Source organism: Trematomus bernacchii, unplaced genomic scaffold (genome assembly GCF_902827165.1).
Source record: "Trematomus bernacchii unplaced genomic scaffold, fTreBer1.1, whole genome shotgun sequence".
Taxonomy (NCBI): domain Eukaryota; kingdom Metazoa; phylum Chordata; class Actinopteri; order Perciformes; family Nototheniidae; genus Trematomus; species Trematomus bernacchii.
The window spans coordinates 620,299-645,105 of record NW_022987614.1 but is presented as its reverse complement, the minus strand read 5'-3'; the positions used below and the strand labels follow the sequence as shown (position 1 = coordinate 645,105).

Genomic DNA, 24,807 nt, shown 5'->3' with positions numbered 1-24,807 from the left:
GCAGCAACGACATGTAAAGTACAAGAGATGATACAAGTGATACCTAAAGTGCGAGAGGAGAGACCCCTGTGTTAAAGTGCATTTAGCGGTGATTGCACGTCTGTTTGTGTCTCAACCATTCTCTGAGGTGACCTTTGAAGCTATTGAGAGTGGGACAATCCCGTATCTCAGTTGGGAGGCTGTTCCACAAAGAGCTGCCTTTAATGGAGAGGACATTTTGTCCAAAAGTGGTCCGTCTACGGTGGACTTCACAGTAGGGCTGCTCGATTATGGCAAAAATCATAATCTCGATTATTTGGGTCAATAATTGATATCACGATTATTAAAAAAGATTATCCATTTACTTTGAAAACATCCATTTATTGAAAAGAAAAATGTGAACAGGATGTTTTTAACAGTTGATTACCCTGAACTTTAAGTATAATTCAACTGAAATAAAAGAAATAATAATAAAAAAAAAAAAAAAAATAAATAATCGTTTTATTTCGATTATGTTGTTTTCATAATCGTTGCAAGCCAAAATCGTAATTGCGATTAAAATACGATTAATTGAGCAGCCCTACTTCACAGTCTTCTCTGGTTTCTGACCTAGTGCAGCGTCCAGTGTGTTTTCTGTGGATTAATTCCCCTAAGGGGGGGAGGGGGGGGGGGCAGTCCATGTAAACATTTATAAATAAAACACATACTTTTAAAAGACTTCAAATTGTTAAAGCTCAAGAACTTGTGTTTCTCAAGGATGGTACAGTGGTGGTATGAATATGGCTTTCTGTCAAACACCTTGATAGCTCTCTTGTACAGCTGTTCTATTGGTTTCAGGTTTGAGGCACAAGCAAACGACCAGTTTGTCAAACAGTATTCAATGTGGGATAGAATACAGTGGAGGTATGACTTTGCAGCATTGACAGTTAAGAAAGGTCTGATTTGTTTAAAATGTTGCAAGTTGAATTTAACGGTATTGGATATTTTCTTGATATGTTTCTTAAAAGTCAAGTTTGAGTCCAGTATGACTCAAAGATACTTGAAGTGGGGGACTAGTTCTATTTCTGCTCCGTTTAAAAACACGTTGGATCCTTTGATTTTGACTGGTCGTTTACTGAACATCATGCATACTGGGTTTTTTACGTTTAACTGTAAGCAAATGTTGTTGAATTGCCTTTCATATTTATTTACACACTTTTCAAATCTATTATTTGGCCTTGACTAAAATGACCCTGAAATAATAAAAACATTAAATGTCTGCGTCTTTTGCCGTGATTTCCAAAGTGTTCCTTTTGCAGTCGATTAAACATTTGGATTCAAACTTTCGAGGTCAGAAACCTGAAAACATGAATATATTTATTTGGCAGAGATGTCAGCATTTACATCACTGTCACTCCTCCCCAAATCAAGTGCCAACATTCCTCCCTGATGTCAGAGCCAAGTGGGATTCAAGCGTCTGGACCGCTGCCAGTCCATTTACTGCAGAATGAACAGCCGCCCGTCCTGCTGTGTGTGTGTGTGTGTGTGTGTGTGTGTGTGTGGCCAAAGGCTGCAATCCTTAGGTATAAATATTCAGTCTGGATTGAAGGGCGGGTGAGAGGTGTCAATGTAAGTGACACAAACAGCCAGCGAGGAGAGAGGAGGCAGCCTCAGAATATTGAATGTATTATGAAGACTAGGTGTTTGGGTTTTTGGATAGTTTTTCTTTTATTAAGCACCAAAAGTAAAAGTACTTGTCATTCAGAAGGGCGCAAATAAGCACCATATATATATTTGATATTTGTATTATAATTAAACATGTATTAATGTGTTTATAACTTCAATGTTGCACAAAAGTGAGGTTTATAGAATAACGTATTAGTTGAAGTATATTTTGTATTTATAATCTAAATCTAAAGAAACTAAGAACTAAATCTGTTGAATAAATGTAGTGAAGTAAAAAGTACCTCAATGTTTTACTTAAGTACTTGAGTAAATGTACTTAGTTACATCCCACGACTGTCAATCCCCAATATTGTAAATTTATATTGCAATTTAAATATTAGCTAAACAAATCACAATTTTTTTTTGTTCCCAAATCCTACAATCCACACATTTTATGTGTGTGTGTGTGTGTGTGTGTGTGTGTGTGTGTGTGTGTGTGTGTGTGTGTGTGTGTGTGTGTGTGTGTGTGTGTGTGTGTGTGTGTGTGTGTGTGTGTGTGTGTGTGTGTGTGTGTGTGTGTGTGTGTGTGTGTGTGTGTGTGTGTGTGTGTGTGTGTGTGTGTGTGTGTGTGTGTGTGTGTGTGTGTGTGTGTGTGTGTGTGTGTGTGTGTGTGTGTGTGTGTGTGTGTGTGTGTGTGTGTGTGTGTGTGTGTGTGTGTGTGTGTGTGTGTGTGTGTGTGTGTGTGTGTGTGTGTGTGTGTGTGTGTGTGTGTGTGTGTGTGTGCTTTCCTCCTCTCTCCGCCCTGAGGTCATTTGCACCTGAATGAAAGGGTCTTTTGTTCCTCGCTGCGACCCTTCAGTGGAGGTCATGTTCAGCGTGAAGCCCTGTGCACACATCCGAACATCAGGAGAGATTAAAAGAGGATTTAAAGAAAGGCCGTAAACTGTTCTCTGTTTGAAAACATGACAAAGTGATTACTCTTGTTATGATTTTTCAAAGGTTCTCAGCTTTTTTTTCACTAAATCTCTAAGACCTTGAGGAAACAAGTAGTATTTAACCTTTATTTACTCAGGGAGGGTTCCCTTACAAACATGCTTTTTTCCAAGCAGCTTCATATTTTCACAGTCACACCTGGGCTGCATTACAACAGGCGTCCATTGAGCGGTGATTTGTCAAGAACGCATTACCTCATCCAATCTTATGCTGACATCATGAATAAGGAGATAGTTTCATTACAACTTAAAGGTCCCCTATTATACTGTTTTTCATCAATATATTATAGGTCTCAGATATATACAGAACATGTCTCTGAAGTGTTTGTCTGAAACACCAAACAGATCATAGCAGCATTACCCATAATCCCCTCTGTTTCAGCCCTGTTTCAAAAGTGCTGATTCTCTGTCTGTTACTTTAGATGAAAATAAGGAGCCCCTCCCCACGCCCCTCTGAGAGATATTTGGTTAAAAAGAACTCAATGGTGCTCTAGGAAGAGATTCAGGTGATAAGGTGGGGGGGGGGGGGGGGGGTTACCTTGGTTGGTGATTGGCTAATGGTTACACAAGACAAAACATCGTTATGACATCATAAAGTGGCCAAAATCTGATCAGCTCATTTTCAGACAGGTTTTTATATAAATGGATCAGGACAAAAAGAGAGAGAATCTTTGTTTCTGAAACTTTCAGAGTCTCTTTACACAGAGGGGACACATGTTGATGTAGAAGAGACATGAAGAAGAGGGGACACATGTTGATGTAGAAGAGACATGAAGAAGAGGGGACACATGTTGATGTAGAAGAGACATGAAGAAGAGGGGACACATGTTGATGTAGAAGAGACATGAAGAAGAGGGGACACATGTTGATGTAGAAGAGACATGAAGAAGAGGGGACACATGTTGATGTAGAAGAGACATGAAGAAGAGGGGACACATGTTGATGTAGAAGAGACATGGAGAAGAGGGGACACATGTTGATGAAGAAGAGACATGAAGAAGAGGGGACACATGTTGATGTAGAAGAGACATGAAGAAGAGGGGACACATGTTGATGTAGAAGAGACATGGAGAAGAGGGGACACATGTTGATGTAGAAGAGACATGAAGAAGAGGGGACACATGTTGATGAAGAAGAGGGGACACATGTTGATGTAGAAGAGACATGAACAAGAGGGGACACGTGTTGATGTAGAAGAGACATGAAGAAGAGGGGACACATGTTGATGAAGAAGAGACATGAAGAAGAGGGGACACATGTTGATGTAGAAGAGACATTAAGAAGAGGGGACACATGTTGATGTAGAAGAGACATGAACAAGAGGGGACACGTGTTGATGTAGAAGAGACATGAGAAAGTGGATTGTGCATAATAGGTGACCTTTAAATAGTGTTTTCTAAGGTGCCATTTGAAGTCTTTCTGCTGCTATGTATTTACTTATGTCCCACACTTCAACATCACTCTTGGGAATTCAAATACAAGGCTTTAGGTACAGAAGCAGTTTAAGTAGCTACTACTACAACTAATGGATTGTGTGGATGGAGCTTTCTTACAATCGTTTTCAAACATGTCTGTGGATATTGTTTGAATCCTTATTTGAGTTGACATTTTAGGGTTTTATTGTGTTATCCTCTCAGTATAACTTTAGTTTTGCAATGGACTCCAGTCACATGATTTTGACCAAAGTCATGATTGTGACAAGTTGTGACTCACAAAGCAATGACTTTATTTCACCTCTGGTTATTCAGCATTGGTAGAAAGGGAGCAGTGTCAGTTCCATGATTTGTATTGCTAATTTAAGTATCAAACTGAAACTTATTTTTAACCTCGAACCATCATCAGGCTTAAAATGTAATGTTTAGATGAGGAAACTATACCGGAATTAGCCATTCATCTTCTTGTTTTTGCAAAAAGATCACTTTAAAAAAATGTAGGATTACAGCATTTTTTTCTTTTGTCTATTTGAATATTTGCTCTACTGAACATTCCTTTTATCCCTCCTGCAAATAAAAATAAAAATACCTGCGTTGTTAATGATTGACCCTTAAATTAAAGGCCAGGTATTTTCCTCATAACATTTCACATGAGTGCTTCAAGTTGTGCTTTACCACATGCACCTGTGTCTTGAAATGAAGTGACAATAAGCCTACTGTATGTTCTTAATCCATTGTTCTTTAGTGTTCCCTGCTGTGAGGATAACTCTTGTGTTGGCACAGGTTGTGTTTGACTTTAAATCACTTCAGATAAGTGTCAGCGTGTCTTACTTTGAGCAGCTTCCACCATCTCATTTTCTTTAAGTGACTTCCTCCCTCAGCCTCCATCTGGCCTTGGTGTAACATAAAAACCCTCCCTGCTGTAAACCCTAAATCCACAATCACTTAATTATTCCTTCAGATCTTCCCTGTGTTTTCTGCACCGCCCATTGTAAGAAGTTAAGTTAAGAAGCAGGGGAGGAGATGCTGCAGAATTTTTTTTTTTGCAGTAGCTAGCACTCTGGAGAGCACAAAACGGTGTCAAATTAAACTTGCAAATTAAAGGGGACCTATCATGCAAAATGCACTTTTGTACGTCTTTTCTACATGAATATGTGTCCCCGGTGTTCCAGGGAACTCACCAAGTGTCAGAAAACACAACCCTCTCTATTTTCCTCCATACCCAAATCTCTAAAAAAGGGGCTGCAACGGATCTGATAAAAACTGATCCAGATTTGAACACTTTCCTGATGTCAGGAAAGTGGCGCTACGGCTATTGGGCCAACTCCACCAATCAGGAGGAGACAGCCACGGCATTGCCGTTCGAAAGCGCTGGAGACGCTGTAGTACATATGCCAGGCCTCTAGATGGTGCTGTTCTCACAGAATCAGCCCTTGCAAAAACAGAGCTATAAATTGTCAAATTGAGCGAAATGAGGCATGGCTAAAATGCATGATCTGTTTGGTATTTTGAGAAAAAAAAAGTATAAATATGCCTTATATAGGTATGGTCCTACACTATATTATTCAAATATAGCATGATAGGTCCACTTTAACTAACACGAAAAGTGCGTTTTGACATGCTTTTACTGATGCAGCACAACAGTTATATTGAGCTGGATAGATAAGCAAAGGATTCCCAGAGAATATTGAGCTATTCTTATTTTAGACCCAAACATCCTATATTTAATCCATTTAGTTACTTATCAGTAGAGGACTGGTGCATATCGGCGTCATATCAACATTCATATCTTTCAAGATCTTTATTGGTCTTTTGGCCGCATGAAACATAACCTTGAGTATGTCGGGATATGAAAACCTATACCGCACTGCAGGGCTTTTAAATATGAAACGACTCTTACAGTGTGTGTCAAGTGTAGGACAGCATTTAGTTAAAGTTTTATAAGGATGTGGAGGGGGAGGAAGAGTGTGAGACAGAAATAGAACAGCATGGTAAGAGATATTGAGAAAGAAAGAGATGAATGATTACAAGTGAATGAGGAAAAGGGTAGAATACAGGTTACATGATAACAAGGTTGTAGATGTAAGGTTAATGAATGAGTAAAGACGAGGGTCCACAAAACTTATTTTTCTGGTAAAATGGAGCTGGCATAAATATCCCTGGACGAGCTACTGGCCTTTTCTGTCTTTGTTATGTTTTCAGCTTAGAGAACTGACTGAAGTTCTCTTCCAATTTTTACAGTGACGTCACCAGCGATTTTCTGAAAAGTTAAAATATGTTTAACTTGAAGTGCTTGGAGCCATCTTTAAATGGTTGCATGCAATGACAGTAGCTACTCCTACTTGGAAATGGTTGGAAAGAAACCCGTGGGCTCAGTAAAAGCAATATGTGGACCCAGGCTGAAAATATACCAACCAATTCTGATGATAGTCGAACGCACCATTGGATAATGGCCAACTGCTTCTCTAAAATGAAACTATTTTGCATGAAGATACAGTTCTTTATTGATAGTTTGCTCACAGCATCACACTTTCCCTCTCTTCAACGTCAAACTGTAAAAAGTGTATATCGTCTGCATCCATCATATGTCATTCCTTATTATCGGAGGATAATGAACTGGAAGATGTGGTGACAACCTCTTCATTAATCTGGCAACCATCCTGTTCACTGGAGGAGGATGTGGCGTTTGTTTCTTCAGAACTGGAGGAAGATGGGGTGTTTACTTCTTCAGAACTGGAGGAAGATGTGGTGTTTGTTTCTTCAGAACTGGAGGAAGATGTTGGGCTTACTTCTTCAGAACTGGAGGAAGATATTGGTCTTACTTCTTCAGAACTTGAGGAAGATGTTGGGCTTACTTCTTCAGAACTGGAGGAAGATATTGGTCTTACTTCTTCAGAACTTGAGGAAGATGTTGGGCTTACTTCTTCAGAACTGGAGGAAGATGTTGGTCTTACTTCTTCAGAACTTGAGGAAGATGTTGGGCTTACTTCTTCAGAACTGGAGGAAGATATTGGGCTTACTTCTTCAGAACTTGAGGAAGATGTTGGGCTTACTTCTTCAGAACTGGAGGAAGATGTTGGGCTTACTTCTTCAGAACTGGAGGAAGATGAGGCGGTAAAGCTTTCCAATAACATGTTGATTTGGTCTTGCATGAAAGTTATATCCGAACCCATTCTTTCATTGTCGACCTCCATGAAAGTTATCTCCAAACCCATTCTTTCATTGTCGGCCTCCATGAAAGTTATCTCCAAACCCATTCTTTCATTGTCGGCCTCCATGAAAGTTAACTCCGAACCCAATCTTTCATTGTTGTCTCGCATGAAAGTTATGTCCGAACCCATTCTTTCATTGTCGACCTGCATTTGAGCAATCTGTGATCTTAAAGTGTCAAAGTTGAATCTTGGCAGAGAATCTTCATCGAAAATGGCCTGAAAATCAAATTTTAAGACATCAGTTTGCGTCTATACACTATTAATAATGGTCAAAATACTTGATATATAGATAATAATCAATTAAAAGTCATCATTAGCGGCCCTACCTCTCTGTCCATCCTGGCATTGTTGCGGTAGATGTGTTCAAAACTCATCAGATTGTTGTGCAGGCAGACCATATCCCGGTAATTGGACTCAGCGTCTCCATATTTTTCGTCATCACTGAAGTCCTTCTCAATCTCATCGTCGCTCTCGTCTGACTTGAAGTCTGACTCTCCCTGAGACATGTTGGTGTTGATTTACAGCACACCACAGAATAAGTGTTGCCACGATACATTCAAACTGTTTATTGTGCCGGACAACCACTTGGTGCTTTGGTTTGAAAAATGCTTGTTGAGTTCTGGACTTCTGTTGTGTGTTCTGTAGAGAGCTGAGGATCACAGTTGGAGTATCCATCTCTTAATTTGGCCTATTCTGCTTCTTGTTTGTAAAAACAAAAAAAATAATACTAGCTAAAGACATTTGCTTGTCTACATGTAACTAAATTACATGACTCTGCACAATTCATTTTCGTTTAAAGGGGCTCTATTATGCTAATTTTCAGGTTCATATTTGTATTTTGTCCATGCTTTAATGTTCAAAAAGCTCTTTATTTACATGATAAAAAGGTTGTAGATGTAAGGTTAATGAATGAGTAAAGACGAGGGTCCACAAAACTTATTTTTCTGGTAAAATGGAGCTGCAACGACGTTCGGCAGAGCCTTCTCCCAGTATTTTATTAATGTTTTTATAACGATATATCGACAACGCATCGTCTCTTTTGTTTGACAAAGTAGCTCTGCCCCCTTGCCTTCATTTTCTACTTTACAGAGCGACTTTATATTTGTTTTACATTGCTTTTTTACCTTGAAAACCAATTAGAAGATGCTTGCTCAGCTTCAGCGCTCATTCGGACAGATGTGGAGCTACAAGGACGATTGCATATGGTGACAAAAGTACAATACTCACCAGCATAAATATCCCCGGACGAGCTACTCGCCTTTTCTGTCTTTGTTATGTTTTCAGCTTAAAGAACTGACCAAAAACAAAGTTCTCTTCCAATTTTTACAGTGACGTCACCAGCGATTTTCTGAAAAGTTAAAATATTTTCAACTTGGAGCGATTGCACAAAAAAAGACGCTTGTTTCAGAACTTTTTCTTTAACCTGTTAAGCCCCATCGCAACATGTTTAAGAAACAGCGTCTGAGGGCTTCTTAACATTTAAACACCTATTAATGTGTCATACCCACTTAATGGGAAGAAACTCAGCTATCAGACACTATTAACCATTTTTAGCAAAATGAAACATAAGGGTAATAACAAAGGCTCTGAATTAGCCCTGAGCGACAAAATGCTAACACACTTAGCACAGAACTCACGTTAAAATACCCTTATTACTTATCGTATCTGCACAAACAAGATATCGATTAGCAAACTGAGATTGCACAGATTCGACAGGTATTGGTATTATTACTGACCGATCCGAACTCGCGACATGAGAAGCTAACAAAGACATCACACCACGTAGCATTAGGTAGCCAACATGGCAATATGTCTTACCGTTGTTGTTTTCTGATCAAAAGTTGTCTTCAATGGCATTAAAACGATAAAAACGCTGCTGAAGGTTATTCCATAGGTTAATCCAATGTGTCTGTGTCCCTTTGAAATTATTTCTGATAATCCATCAGCAATAAATCTAGTTTTCAGATTTCAGAGCATAAAATAGGTTTCGCTTTGGGCAAACTGCGTGCGCATAGTACTCACTTCTCAATGGTAACGTGTGTGTATGTGGAAATTCCCCTTCGATTCTATTGGCTCTAATGGTTCAAAAGAGATGTCAATCATCAAAATCGACCAATGGGTTCCAGAGAAACGGCAAATACACCCATTTCCACCCAAATGACCCCAGAGGTGGGTTTTATTTTCCTAAACCTCTCTAAAAAGGTCAAATGTCACTTGTTTTGCATCAATCTTGATACAGGGTACTTATTATATGTTATAGTTTGGATTCCTAAAGCTTTTAGTCTACTATCCCATCATTCAAGGCTGGTTTTCACTAGAAGTAATGGTTTATTTTTGGACGGACACTATAATTTACATTTTTTTACTATGTTCAATCTGAATTTACTTTAAAATAAAAAAAATCTATATTTATTCTGACTTTTCTACATCCAACTCACAGGTTTATCATCACTTTGAGAAAAAAGATTATTAATTTACCCCTTTTAGAAGGGAAGATATAGTCATTTGTTCTGGGAATGTCATTTTCGAGCCTTAGACCTGAAAAACAGGCTTGGGGCTTAACAGGTTAAGTGGTCACTTAAATTGCAATGGCATCTCCTACTTGGAAATGGTTGGAAAGAAACCCGTGGGCTCAGTAAAAGCAATATGTGGACCCAGGCTGAAAATATACCAACCAATTCTGATTATAGTCGAACGCACCATTGGATAATGGCCAACTGCTTCTCTAAAATGAAACTATTTTGCATGAAGATACAGTTCTTTATTGATAGTTTGCTCACAGCATCACACTTTCCCTCTCTTCAACGTCAAACTGTAAAAAGTGTATATCGTCTGCATCCATCATCTGTCATTCCTTATTATCGGAGTCTGACGATGAACTGGAAGATGTGGTGACAACCTCTTCATTAATCTGGCAACCATCCTGTTCACCGACAGCTCCAAAATCGTAGGAGTCCAGATGTATCCCGTTCAAGTAAAATGTGACGGTAGAAGAGGAGGAGGAGGAACTGGAGGAGGATGGGGTGTTTACTTCTTCAGAACTGGAGGAAGATGGGGCGTTTACTTCTTCAGAACTGGAGGAAGATGTTGGGCTTACTTCTTCAGAACTTGAGGAAGATGTTGGGCTTACTTCTTCAGAACTGGAGGAAGATGAGGCGGTAAAGCTTTCCAATAACATGTTGATTTGGTCTTGCATGAAAGTTATATCCGAACCCATTCTTTCATTGTTGTCCCGCATGAAAGTTATCTCCAAATCCATTATTTCATGGTCGACCTCCATGAAAGTTAACTCCGAACCCAATCTTTCATTGTGGTCCCGCATGAAAGTTATCTCCAAATCCATTATTTCATTGTGGTCCCGCATGAAAGTTATCTCCAAATCCATTATTTCATTGTGGTCCCGCATGAAAGTTATCTCCAAATCCAATCTTTCATTGTTGTCCCACATGAAAGTTATCTCCAAATCCATTCTTTCATTGTCGACCTCCATGAAAGTTATCTCCAAACCCATTCTTTCATTGTCGGCCTCCATGAAAGTTAACTCCAAACCCATTCTTTCATTGTCGGCCTCCATGAAAGTTAACTCCGAACCCAATCTTTCATTGTTGTCCCGCATGAAAGTTATGTCCGAACCCATTCTTTCATTGTCGACCTGCATCTGAGCAATCTGTGATCTTAAAGTGTCAAAGTTGAATCTTGGCAGAGAATCTTCATCGAAAATTGCCTGAAAATCAATTTTTAAGACATCAGTTTGCATCTATACACTATTAATAATGGTCAAAATACTTGATATATAGATAATAATCAATTAAAAGTAATCATTAGCGGCCCTACCTCTCTGTCCATCCTGGCATTGTTGCGGTAGATGTGTTCAAAACTCATCAGATTGTTGTGCAGGCAGACCATATCCCAGTAATTCGACTCAGCGTCTCCATATTTTTCGTCATCACTGAAGTCCTTCTCAATCTCATCGTCGCTCTCGTCTGACTTGAAGTCTGACTCTCCCTGAGACATGTTGGTGTTGATTTACAGCACACCACAGAATAAGTGTTGCCACGATACATTCAAACTGTTTATTGTGCCGGACAACCACTTGGTGCTTTGGTTTGAAAAATGCTTGTTGAGTTCTGGACTTCTGTTGTGTGTTCTGTAGAGAGCTGAGGATCACAGTTGGAGTATCCATCTCTTAATTTGGCCTATTCTGCTTCTTGTTTGTAAAAAAAAAAAAAAGAATACTAGCTAAAGACATTTGCTTGTCTACATGTAACTAAATTACATGACTCTGCACAATTCATTTTCGTTTAAAGGAGCTCTATTATGCTAATTTCCAGGTTCATATTTGTATTTTGTTCATGCTTTAATGTTCAAAAAGCTCTTTATTTACATGATAAAAAGGTTGTAGATGTAAGGTTAATGAATGAGTAAAGACGAGGGTCCACAAAACTTATTTTTCTGGTAAAATGGAGCTGCAACGACGTTCGGCAGAGCCTTCTCCCAGTATTTTATTAATGTTTTTATAACGATATATCGACAACGCATCGTCTCTTTTGTTAGACAAAGTAGCTCTGCCCCCTTGCCTTCATGTTCTACTTTACAGAGCGACTTTATATTTGTTTTACATTGCTTTTTTACCTTGAAAACCAATTAGAAGATGCTTGCTCTCTCACTTTTTTAAGATACATCTTCAGCGCTCATTCGGACAGATGTGGAGCTACAAGGACGATTGCATATGGTGACAAAAGTACAATACTCACCAGCATAAATATCCCCGGACAAGCTACTCGCCTTTTCTGTCTTTGTTATGTTTTCAGCTTAAAGAACTGACCAAAAACAAAGTTCTCTTCCAATTTTTACAGTGACGTCACCAGCGATTTTCTGAAAAGTTAAAATATTTTCAACTTGGAGCGATTACACAAAAAAAGACGCCTGTTTCAGAACTTTTTCTTTAACCTGTTAAGCCCCATCGCAACATCTTTAAGAAACAGCGTCTGAGGGCTTCTTAACATTTAAACACCTATTAATGTGTCATACCCACTTAATGGGAAGAAACTCAGCTATCAGACAATATTAACCATTTTTAGCAAAATGAAACATAAGGGTAATAACAAAGGCTCTGAATTAGCCCTGAGCGACAAAATGCTAACACACTTAGCACAGAACTCACGTTAAAATACCCTTATTACTTATCGTATCTGCACAAACAAGATATCGATTAGCAAGCTGAGATTGCACAGATTCGACAGGTATTGGTATCATTACTGACCGATCCGAACTCGCGACATGAGAAGCTAACAAAGACATCACACCACGTAGCATTAGGTAGCCAACACGGCAATATGTCTTACCGTTGTTGTTTTCTGATCAAAAGTTGTCTTCAATGGCATTAAAACGATAAAAACGCTGCTGAAGGTTATTCCATAGGTTAATCCAATGTGTCTGTGTCCCTTTGAAATTATTTCTGATAATCCATCAGCAATAAATCTAGTTTTCAGATTTCAGAGCATAAAATAGGTTTCGCTTTGGGCAAACTGCGTGCGCATAGTACTCACTTCTCAATGGTAACGTGTGTGTATGTGGAAATTCCCCTTCGATTCTATTGGCTCTAACGGTTCCAAAGAGATGTCAATCATCAAAATCGACCAATGGGTTCCAGAGAAACGGCAAATACACCCATTTCCACCCAAATGACCCCAGAGGTGGGTTTTATTTTGCTAAACCTCTCTAAAAAGGTCAAATGTCACTTGTTTTGCATCAATCTTGATACAGGGTACTTATTATATGTTATAGTTTGGATTCCTAAAGCTTTTAGTCTACTATCCCATCATTCAAGGGTGGTTTTCACTATAAGTAATGGTTTATTTTCGGACGGACACTATAATTTACATTTTTTTACTATGTTCAATCTGAATTTACTTTAAAATAAAAAAAATCTATATTTATTCTGACTTTTCTACATCCAACTCACAGGTTTATCATTACTTTGAGAAAAAAGATTATTAATTTACCCCTTTTAGAAGGGAAGTTATTGTCATTTGTTCTGGGAATGTCATTTTCGAGCCTTAGACCTGAAAAACAGGCTTGGGGCTTAACAGGTTAAGTGGTCACTTAAATTGCAATGGCATCTCCTACTTGGAAATGGTTGGAAAGAAACCCGTGGGCTCAGTAAAAGCAATATGTGGACCCAGGCTGAAAATATACCAACCAATTCTGATAATAGTCGAACGCACCATTGGATAATGGCCAACTGCTTCTCTAAAATGAAACTATTTTGCATGAAGATACAGTTCTTTATTGATAGTTTGCTCACAGCATCACACTTTCCCTCTCTTCAACGTCAAACTGTAAAAAGTGTATATCGTCTGCATCCATCATCTGTCATTCCTTATTATCGGAGTCTGACGATGAACTGGAAGATGTGGTGACAACCTCTTCATTAATCTGGCAACCATCCTGTTCACCGACAGCTCCAAAATCGTAGGAGTCCAGATGTATCCCGTTCAAGTAAAATGTGACGGTAGAAGAGGAGGAGGAGGAACTGGAGGAGGATGTGGCATTTACTTCTTCAGAACTGGAGGAAGATGGGGCGTTTACTTCTTCAGAACTGGAGGAAGATGGGGTGTTTGCTTCTTCAGAACTGGAGGAAGATGTGGCATTTACTTCTTCAGAACTGGAGGAAGATGGGGCGTTTACTTCTTCAGAACTGGAGGAAGATGGGGCGTTTACTTCTTCAGAACTGGAGGAAGATGGGGCGTTTACTTCTTCAGAACTGGAGGAAGATGGGGCGTTTACTTCTTCAGAACTGGAGGAAGATGTGGCGTTTACTTCTTCAGAACTGGAGGAAGATGAGGCGGTAAAGCTGTTGATTTGGTCTCGGAGGAAAGTTATCTCCGAACGCAATCTTTCACTGTCGACCTGCACTTGAGCAATCTGTGATCTTAAAGTGTCAAAGTTGAATCTTGGCAGAGAATCTTCATCGAAAATGGCCTGAAAATCAAATTTTAAGACATCAGTTTGCGTCTATACACTATTAATAATGGTCAAAATACTTGATATATAGATAATAATCAATTAAAAGTCATCATTAGCGGCCCTACCTCTCTGTCCATCCTGGCATTGTTGCGGTAGATGTGTTCAAAACTCATCAGATTGTTGTGCAGGCAGACCATATCCCGGTAATTGGACTCAGCGTCTCCATATTTTTCGTCATCACTGAAGTCCTTCTCAATCTCATCGTCGCTCTTGTCTGACTTGAAGTCTGACTCTCCCTGAGACATGTTGGTGTTGATTTACAGCACACCACAGAATAAGTGTTGCCACGATACATTCAAACTGTTTATTGTGCCGGACAACCACTTGGTGCTTTGGTTTGAAAAATGCTTGTTGAGTTCTGGACTTCTGTTGTGTGTTCTGTAGAGAGCTGAGGATCACAGTTGGAGTATCCATCTCTTAATTTGGCCTATTCTGCTTCTTGTTTGTAAAAAAAAAAAGATGAAATAGGACTGATACTAGCTAAAGACATTTGCCTGTCTAGATGTTACTAAACTACATGACGCTGCACAATTTTAAAGGGACCATATTAGGCTAATTCTCAGGTTCATATCAGTATGTAGTGTCTCTACTGGGACATGTCTCCACCCTTTTAATGTTCAAAAAGCTCTTTATTTTTCTCATATTGCCTGTGCTGCAGCACCTCTTTTCACCCTCTGTCTGAAACCAGAACCCAGTCTGCTCTGATTGGTTAGCTGGCCGGCTCTGTTGTGATTGGTCAGCGACACAATCATTCATATTTTCTATGGTGTGGCATCTATTACATGTCTGTGCGTCTTGAGAGGGGGATTCCACCTCTGTTTCTTCCATTGTTTTTCCCCATTAACTGTCTTTTTTGGGGGATTTTACCTTGTTACTCCAATGATCTAAGGACAGAGGGTGCCGTAACTAGGGATGGGTATCGTTTGAAATGTACCCGTTTCGATTCCAAAATTGTAAAAGAAAGAGGTCAAACGTTTAGATAACAAAAATATCTTTATTCTTTTAAGCTTTAACTGACATTTTTACAAATAAAAAATATACATGCAATACAAATGTATTGCACAATAGCTGTGCTTTATTTTAACTGAGCTATGCCTGTGGCAAGCTATTAACAGGCATTACACTGTGCCTTGTCTTTTTCTTTTTTAGTGTAGTGGAGCCTCACTTTAGAGCGTTTACCGCGATCCATCTTTGGTGTTATGAAGTGACTGAGCTCGTGAACTGTCTACGGGAGGGCGGGGGAGCCTCGCTGCGGGGCAACTGTAGACCTCTGTCGCCTGTCAGCGCAACTTACATGATGCCGTTTAAAAGAATTAAGGGCGGTGCCGGCCGTCAACGGCCCGCTGATGACCGGCCGTTCTGTGATTCTCCAGAACACACAGATGGCCAGTCCGCCCTTACCCTGTATTCCACCGGGTCGCCGCGGCGCAGACGGACCCGGTGGAATGCAGGGTCTACCGCGTTTAGGAACCGTTAAGCAGAACCGAAATTGTGTATTTTGTATGGGTACTCTCATCTGGAACCGAGTTTCGGTTCCCAACCCTAGTCGTAACTGTCGTATGCTGTAAACACTGAAAAGCCCCCTGAGACAAATGTAGAATTTGTGGAATTGGGCTATATAAATTCAATTGAATTTGACTGTCAACACTTCTCTTTATCTCAAATAAAGTAATTCCATGTTTTGAACAAATCTGTTTATGTCCCAATCCTGCACCTCTTCATGGACCTTCCTTTTTATGGTACTGTTACAGAGCAGCGAGGCGTTATGTAGTCCCGGTCTTTCCCCTCAGCCGGTATTTCGGCCTTGGCTTGTTTCCAAGACCGTTGAGGGCCACAATGCAGTCTTTGATCTTGAGATCTCTCCTTAGTTTCTCTGCAGTTCTTGGATAACATCATGTCAGATTAGTGTCATCTCAAATAAGCCCTGAAGGGGAACGGTAAGAAAGTAGATCTGACGAATGATCTTTTTTGTTAAATATTTTACTGGCCATTTATTCAATGCACCAAGTTCCTCTGACACTTATCCTAAAAGGTATCTTAGTTCTGACTTGTGTTGCATGAAATTCAAAACCAAATATGTGTATTATATCTTTTAATCTCTTATTTTTTTGGTATGTGTCCTTCCCTTCACACTTGCACCCCCATAGAGCCCCATTGTACTGCACTAGTTACCTGTTAAAGACTGGTGACAGTCTACTTTGATGAAAAGATAACAGTCTTTGTTGCATACAAATGACATTTTTAGGTGATTGGCCTCCTTACTTTTGTGGGAGAAACTTCCTCAGGGATTGTAGCCTCTTTTTTTTTAGCCTCTGCAGACCATTTACATACAAATACATATATAACACACTATAGGAAAGGGAAAAAGCATACTAGGGCCGCTTTTAAGTGATATTCAACAACTATTAAATCATGCCAACATAACATTTCACACTATAAATATGTGTTTAAGTGGCTCTTATAAAGGCAATTAAGTCGTAAAGATGGTAGGAATCCATTTCTATCTTTAAGTGGACGTGCCCACATCACAGCTCTTTGTTTGCGTGTGTTTACGTCTGTGGTGCTTTAACCTGTTTACTATGCCACTGTCTGCTATCATAAGTTTGGCACTGTGACATTTAGCTGTGAGCTATTTTGAACTCGGCTCCAAAGATTGACACACTAACACACACTAACACACACACACACGACATTTTACGCAGTCTTTGATGTGGCATGCCCAGCCCAGTCCAGCAGACACACACCAGGCTATATGAAGGGGATATAGGAAACCAACACACAGACGCACGTATATCAACACCAACATTACACGCTTCTTCAAAATCTAAACTGAGGACAGTCTGCAGTCTGGAGTCCTCATGTTTTATTGTTGTTTGTCTGCATGGGGAAAGGCTTCATATATACATTTCTGTACATTTCTGCGGATGTTAAAATGCCCAAAAGTATTTTTGGGCATTTGAAATGAACAATATGGGGTTGGTTGTAAAAGACAAGATCCTAAGGCAGTATGTGTTTGCATTGCTTTGTTGACAGATGCAGATCTCGTGAATGTTGGCCACTTCCTGCATTTCTCTGTCAGATAAGAGCTTTACAGCTTCGCTTTGATTTCCAGAAGCTCTTTTCTGGATCTGCCTAGAAAGGAAAAGTACAACAGCAAACCTCTATAAATTAACGGCGTAAGAGGGATGAGTGTGTTTGTGTTTTAAATAAAGATCTTCTCACTGAGCTTCATCAGCTGGACTCCACAGGGTCTCTGTGTCTAGGGTTACAAAAAGAGACACGCTGTCACAAACATGACATGTGTCACTGCAGTCTGACAGTGTGTGTGTGTGTGTGTGTGTGTAGCTGACAGGAAACAACAGGCAGGAATACTAATGCAACCATTTCAATCCTCTCTAATGCTCAATGCTGTTCAATCCCCTCATTTCGGATCTGTTTCTCAACTTTAATTTCAGTCTTAAAGGGCCCATGTCATGCTTTTCCGGTTATTACCCGTCCCCTTGTGTGTTATGAAGGTTTTTATGCATGTAAACGGCCCAAATGGACCAATCCGCGGAGCACCTCACGCACCAGGATCCCTTGGCTAACTAACAGGGAGTCCCCATTGACTTGCATAGAGCTCCCTGAACGCTGGTAATAGACGAGTTGGGATGGCGGAGAAATGCTCTCCGCAGACCCATTCTCACAGCGTTAGAAACCTTTTTCTTACTCAATATCAAGCCACACTTTTTTTACTTCGGATGTGAGTGTTTGTGTGTGCTCAGGATGAGTTTAGCTTGTTCTCGCTGTATCGCCGATCCGGAAACCTGTCTGCTCCTCACAGCAGCGGCGAGCAGCAACGAGCTTCGCAACTTCCCGACCAATCAGAGCACACTGGGCTCACAGGGAGGGGGGGGGGGGGGGCAGGAGCTCCAACAAGCCGTTTAGGACAGAGAGTGAATACACATACTTTACAGAGATGCTGTATGAGAAACCAATGTGAGTTTTGGAAAATTGCACAATATAAATCTATTCTAGTAGACCTCAACAATGGAATTATGATCAGTAGAAATGGCCATGACATGGGACCTTTAATTCTTTCTATGTAGTTTTTTAACATACATATAATATAAAAAACTGAGGCATTTACCAATGTCAAATAATTTCCGATGTTTAAAAATGTTTAGAGGAACTTTTTGCACTGGATTTCTGGAAAAACTTGAGTTATCGTTGAGGATCGTTTTACATCCACTGTCCTTAAACATATGTGACCAACTTTCAGTAAGTAGTCTCAACCATAGGCTTTTTAACTTGTGATATAAATCAGAGATTATTAAAATATACCTAGTTATGAAAAGAAACATGATAGACTGTTTTGTGCTATCCTTAATAACATAATATTAGATTTATCTTTCTTTCTTTACCTCTGGTTATCCGTCTTTTTGCTTTTCAAATGTCTCCATATTTCTCTGTGAGGCCTTTTTATCTAGCGTAATTTACGAGTTTTCCTCAACCACTGTTATTATCCCTCTATAATGTGTCTGGTGAACTTTGCAGTGAACTTCATGTGTTGCCATGGACTGGAAACTGTAACGGTGCAATAAGGCTGTAACCCTCAGGACTGCTGAGTGCAAATGAACCCGAGCAGTCACGCCTCCTCATAACTCGCTCAGAAATCACAGTACTTACACATTTTACACATGCACACTTTCCCGCACAATGCAATAAAACCAGTCATATCTTATATTCTTGTCATGTGTTTTGCCTTCAAAGACACTCACGCTAATATCCCCCTCTTTACCTTCCCTTGATCTCCTCTCTTCTGCTTATCTATCCGTGACCTTTGCGTGTCTTTTTCATGTCAAAACATTCGTCAAATATCAGATTTAATTATACAGTAACTACAGCTGGGATTCCCCTCCAGCGCTCATGATGTTTTTGTTGAAGAGCTTACAATGACAAAGTGAATGTCACGCTTAAGTGCTGTTTTTTGAAATGTTTATGGATGGAGGATTTTAAGCTTTTACTCGTACCTTAATTTTGTTCTTGTCAGCGCTATCTGTCAAACCGTTCTACCATCCTATAATCAGTTCTCACGAAAATGTACTTCTTATTCTAAATATCTTGTTATCGTGATGTACGTTATATCTGTTTAGATGAGTGCAATTCGAACGCGATTTGCATTGGATTTGCTTTGATCCGAGTAGAAAATATTGCGCTTAAATATGTACTATAAAGTCTTTAAAGACATGTAGGTAGTTTTGGGCCGGAGTCAGGTTGTTCTTCCATCATAGCGGCACGTTTTCACAACAGCTTGGTCGGCAGTAGTGGTTGTCGGGTTCTTACATAGTTCACAAGCCATTATTGTTAAACAAATGAAGTTATGAATCCCAGGAAAGCAAATAATGTCCAGTAGTAGCTGAAAAAGCCGTATCTAAAGATATGTTATGCCATCCGATGAGCGTGGTTTCCCCTCGCATGCTAAACCGGAAGTCTTGCATTTGATTTCCAACCAATTTCGGTCCGTGACTATTTCTTAATATCTCTTCCTTTCTCCCTGTGTTTTCCAGGATGTGAGTTACTGGCTGCAGGTGCACAGATTGGAGCACAGTGACGGCGGCATCCTCGACCTCGACGATGTTCTCTGTGACGTGGTGGACGACAAAGACAGGGTGAGTGACACTTTGATTAGTAGAAGAAAGGGGAAAGCTCTGAAGAAGCAAAACAGAAGCTTTGAAGTATTTGCTTTCGTTGTCTGCTGCTTAAGAGCTTGAGTTAGACTTTTGATGGACCCACCAATATGTATTTCTTTCTTAATTGGCACATTTGGAAAGTTGCATGTTTTCCTGCTGGCACTTCTGAATGCTGGGTCTCAGGAATGAGGGTTTGTGTTTTGCTAAAGAAAATACATACAGTGCATTGTGACACGTAAAATGAAGTAGGCATTGTTCTGTGTATGCTGTTTTTGCAGGTTTTGGAAAATACAGTAGGGTTGCAACTGTATTTTCTGTTGCTATCCAAGGCAGAGGAAGTGCTTCCTGTCTGATCGGATAAGATCATTTCTTGTGTACCAGAGCATTTCTCTATCAGTCTCCCAGCTTTCCTTAGCCTTGAATATCTGAACAACATTAGTCGATCTATGCGAGTTGCTTATTTCAGACTTTTAGATGTTCCTGAGGTCTAGAAGTTAAAGGTGACCTATTATGCAAAACCCTCTTCTTCATGTCTCTTCTACATCAACATGTGTCTCCTCTGTGTGAAGAGATTCTGAAAGTTTCAGGAATAAAGATTCTCTCTCTTTTTGTCCTGATCCATTTATATAAAAACCTGTCTGAAAATGAGCTGATCAGATTTTGGCCACTTTGTGATGTCATAACGATTTTTTGGCTTGTGTAACCATTAGCCAATCAGCAACCAAGGTAACCCCCCCACCTTATCACCTGCATCTCGTCCTAGAGCACCATTGTGTTCTTGATCTGTTTGGTGTTTGGAGCCAAACACTTCAGAGACATGTTCTGTATATATCTGAGACCTGTAATATATTGATGAAAAACAGTATACTAGGGGACCTTTAAGTCTTGCTTTGCATGTGGAGTTATGTTCACTGCAATGTCTTCAGGCCTTGACCCTGTCAGAGTCGGGTCCTGAAATCTCACTTCCTCACGACCTGGTTCTTCCATGGCCTCCGGTGCAGTTTGAGAGAGAGAAGCTCATGCTGACTGACAGCAGGGGGTCACAGGGTCACATTCTCCACCGTGGGACTATATTTCAGTAGATTCCCTTTAGACTGAAGACTGGAGGTTTTTAAGTATGTACTCCATCAAGAAAGACTTTCATTGTTATTTAGGTTACTGTGTCTTAACTGAAGGATACTGTTTGGATATGGAGGCAGGTAATTGCTTGTAGGATGTAGGAGCTAATTTGTGGTGCTTCTTTGTGAGGCATTTGTCTTGAGACCTGCAGCTCCATCATTGTCCATGTCGATCAGGACAAGATGATATCCATCTTTGGTGCCATTTTTCCCCAAATGAAGTGGTTCCATCTTTCATCTACAGTCTTCTCAACCAGTTTGTTTGTTTGTTTGTTCACCATGTAAAGCGGCCTTGGGTCCTTTGAAAGGCGCTATACAAATATAATCTATTATTATTATTATTATTATTATTATTATTATTATTATTATTATTATTATTATTATTCTTAGACAGTTTATAGACCGAAGGATTACTCAAAAAAGTGATTAATCAATAATGAAAGCCATCCTTAGCTTCAGTCCTAGTGTAAGAATGTAGGGTTGTCAATAATTCTACGTTCAGCGTTTAACTGACAACAACATCATTGACCAATAAGTGTTATTTGTTAAACAGCTCAAGAGACAAGAATTGCAAGACTCAGGGGACCAACTTGTCATTTGTCAACTTGTCTTGCAGAAGGACAAAAGCAGGTTATCCCTAAAGGTGGAACCAACTTTCAGGAGCTTGAGCAGAAGTTGTCACAAGACCTAGGGCTTAGAGAGGGGGACTTGAAAATACAAATAAACTGTATTCTTACTACTAACTGAACATCAGACCGACAGCGGGCCACCGGGCTTGGGAAACGTGATTGCCTGATGATATCAAACGTGATCGGACGATGATTCTCTGTAATCTCTTCTATTGAGTTGCAGAAAGTTCTGCAGCTGGACAGAAATCTTTCTTTCAGGGTGCAAGTAGTTTCAAAGATTTCCCCGTCATATGCACAAAGCTACAGTGTAGTTGTTGGCATTGTTAAGTGAATTCAATCTGAAGTCCCACGAACCGCCAACAGTGCATTATACTTGAGACATAAAGAAACAATGAAGACAAATAGTGCCTAATGATGCCAACAAATGCAGGAATACATTTTCAGAAATGAGTTTTGAAAGAATTTCAAGCCATTTAATGTGCAATATAACTCATGCAAACTGTAGTTTTAAGAAAGGTCAAATATTTATAGTTCAAGTGTGTTAGACATTTTTCAGCTTAAAGGATTTTTTCGCTGTTGGTGGCCAGCGCTCTGTGTTGCAACTCCATCCACCGCCTGTCTATAGTCCTCCAGGTGTGACTGTAAATGTGTGCGTGTAGATTTGTTCCCTCTCAACAAGCTGTCATCGTGCTATCTCTTCACATCCATCTCCCTTTCTGTACCCCTCACTGCTCCGTCCCTACAGGCGTTTTCCGTGTGTGTCATACATGACATGAAACCCCTTCAGCCTCTCTCACACGAATCGGCTCGCTGCTTTAACACCAATCCCTTCGGGGATCTGTGTATGATTTAAGTAAAGACATTTTCTTTATTAAGTAATTTTTTTGTTTTGTGGTCAATCAATCATTTTGTTAAAAAGTGTTCATCCAAGAACTCAAGGTGACGTCTTTGCATTTCTTTCTCTGCCTGACAACAGTCAAGAATTTCTGAGCTATCCCGTGCAGAAATGATTTAAGACACACACAGACTGTTTTACTACCCCCCCCCCAGACACAGTTTGAGACATACATATACGTTTAAAGCACCAACGTGTGACATATTTCTGTTCACTAACAGCACTGACTATTTAAAGATTATGACATATACTTCTTCCCCCTCAATATGTAAATTGTGCGTACCTTAACCTGTTAAGCCCCAAAGCCCCCGTCGGCGGGTCTTTTTATTTTATTTTTTATTTTTTTATTAATTGTTTTTATTAAATTTTGTTTTCTTTGGATGGAATGAATACCTATGGTGATAATTCAATGTAATACATCATTTTTATAGTCTGGTACCTGAAAAAGGTCAAATGGCACTGATGGAACCAGATGTACCCAAATGTGCCGAAAGCTTATTCCGCCTGGAACTTTATTTGGCTAAACCTCTCTAAAAAGGTCAAATATCACTTGTTTTGCCTCAATCTTGATACAGGGTACTTATTATATGTTATAGTTTGGATTCCTAAAGCTTTTAGTCTACCATCCCATCATTCAAGGGTGGTTTTCACTATAAGTAATGTTTTTTCTTTAGGCGGAGGTAAGAATTTACCTTTTTTTACTATGTTCCATCTGAATTTACTCTGACTGAGAAACATCTATATTGATTCCGACACTTCTACATCCAACTCACAGATGTAACCTTGCTTTGATAAAAGAAATTATTCATATAACCCTTTTAGAAGTGAAGTTGTAGTCATTTGTTTTGGGCATGTCATTTTCGAGCCTGAAACCTGAAAAACAGGCTCGGGGCTTAACAGGTTAAGAGGTTGAACACTCCCTAAAATCCTGCAAATTGAAGCTCAAATATCTAATTAAAGTTATATAATAAGTCAAGAAAGATTTAAAGTAAAGAAAATAAAAATAAAACTGTTATTAAGGAAATGAGTTAGTTTAATGAAAGTCTATATAAAGACATGGACACATGCCATCGATGCAATCATGAATAACTGAAGGCCTTAATAATAAAACACTCATGAGTTGGATTAGTGAAAATGTCCCACACGTTGTCTCATGTCGTTTTATTTAATTTCAATAACGTGTTTCCGTCTTACTGACCATCTTCATTTAATCTGAGTACCAAAATAAATGGGGTTAATTTGTTGAAGAAACAACACGAGGAAATACAAACGGATATTCACGGTATCAAATGTGAAACTAGTCAAGAAAACACGTGTTAATGAGCACCAAGTGATGCATGAGCAGGAGCTGCTTCCACTTATGCACTTGTCACACATCCAGAGATATTATTTCAGTGTTTTCACTCAGTTAGGACAGGAAACATCTGCCCGCTGAAGACACACAGGACAACACATTAACCGTAAAGTGTCTTGGAGGACCTCTTAACAATTACGTCTTGCCTTTTATTCATTGATTAAAATCTAATCTTTATCCTTTTATCTTTGCACACATATTGTGGATCTGAAGTGTTCTCTGAGGCAGAAATGGTGGTGTGGTTGTAATTAAGATGGAGTGGTTATGTTATCTGCAGGTATTCAGGTAATGTATAGCATGCTGAAGCTCTGCCAAACAAAGGTTGTGAGGAATGCAACGCAGAGCAAAGGGTTTATCAGCTGCTCTATATATGTATTCTAAACATAGCGGTTCAACCCCTGACACTTTTAGATGATCCTGATGAATGCTGGCTTCAAAAGCGGACTTATCATAGACTTTGTCGCCTCATTGTCACAATGTTTTGATCTTGCAAGGTCACCGTTTCTCTATCACAAGATTTAAAGAATGCTCATTTGGCTGGAGGTCAAGAGGTTTGACTAAAGTGCTGGACACTCTGCAAAAACTAAACTAAGGCTGCTTTTACACGGGAACGTTTGCGTTTATGCACAGTATGCGCTTTCAAAAAAGTATTCCGTTCACATGCATTCGTTTCATTTAACGTGTCTGTTCAAACGAGACCGCTGGAAACGCTGTAGTACATATGCCGGGACTGTAAGTGGCGCTGTAACTTCCACACGAGACCGCTCAAAAGCTATGGACACGCTGTAGTACATATGCCGGGCCTGTAACTGGCGCTGTAACTTCCGCCACAAAATACACCAAAAGCAGC

At 39.7% G+C, this 24,807-nt stretch overlaps 1 protein-coding gene across 1 annotated transcript in view; it reads left to right on the top strand.

Moving 5' to 3' along the window:
- The window catches only part of LOC117483768 (partitioning defective 3 homolog), a gene marked incomplete in the record, with an annotated part of 336,797 nt that overhangs the window by 37,945 nt on the left and 274,045 nt on the right, over positions 1-24,807 (top strand). The window contains 1 exon segment of the mRNA XM_034132116.1: positions 19,839-19,940. Within this exon segment, the coding sequence (XP_033988007.1) occupies positions 19,839-19,940 (102 nt within the window).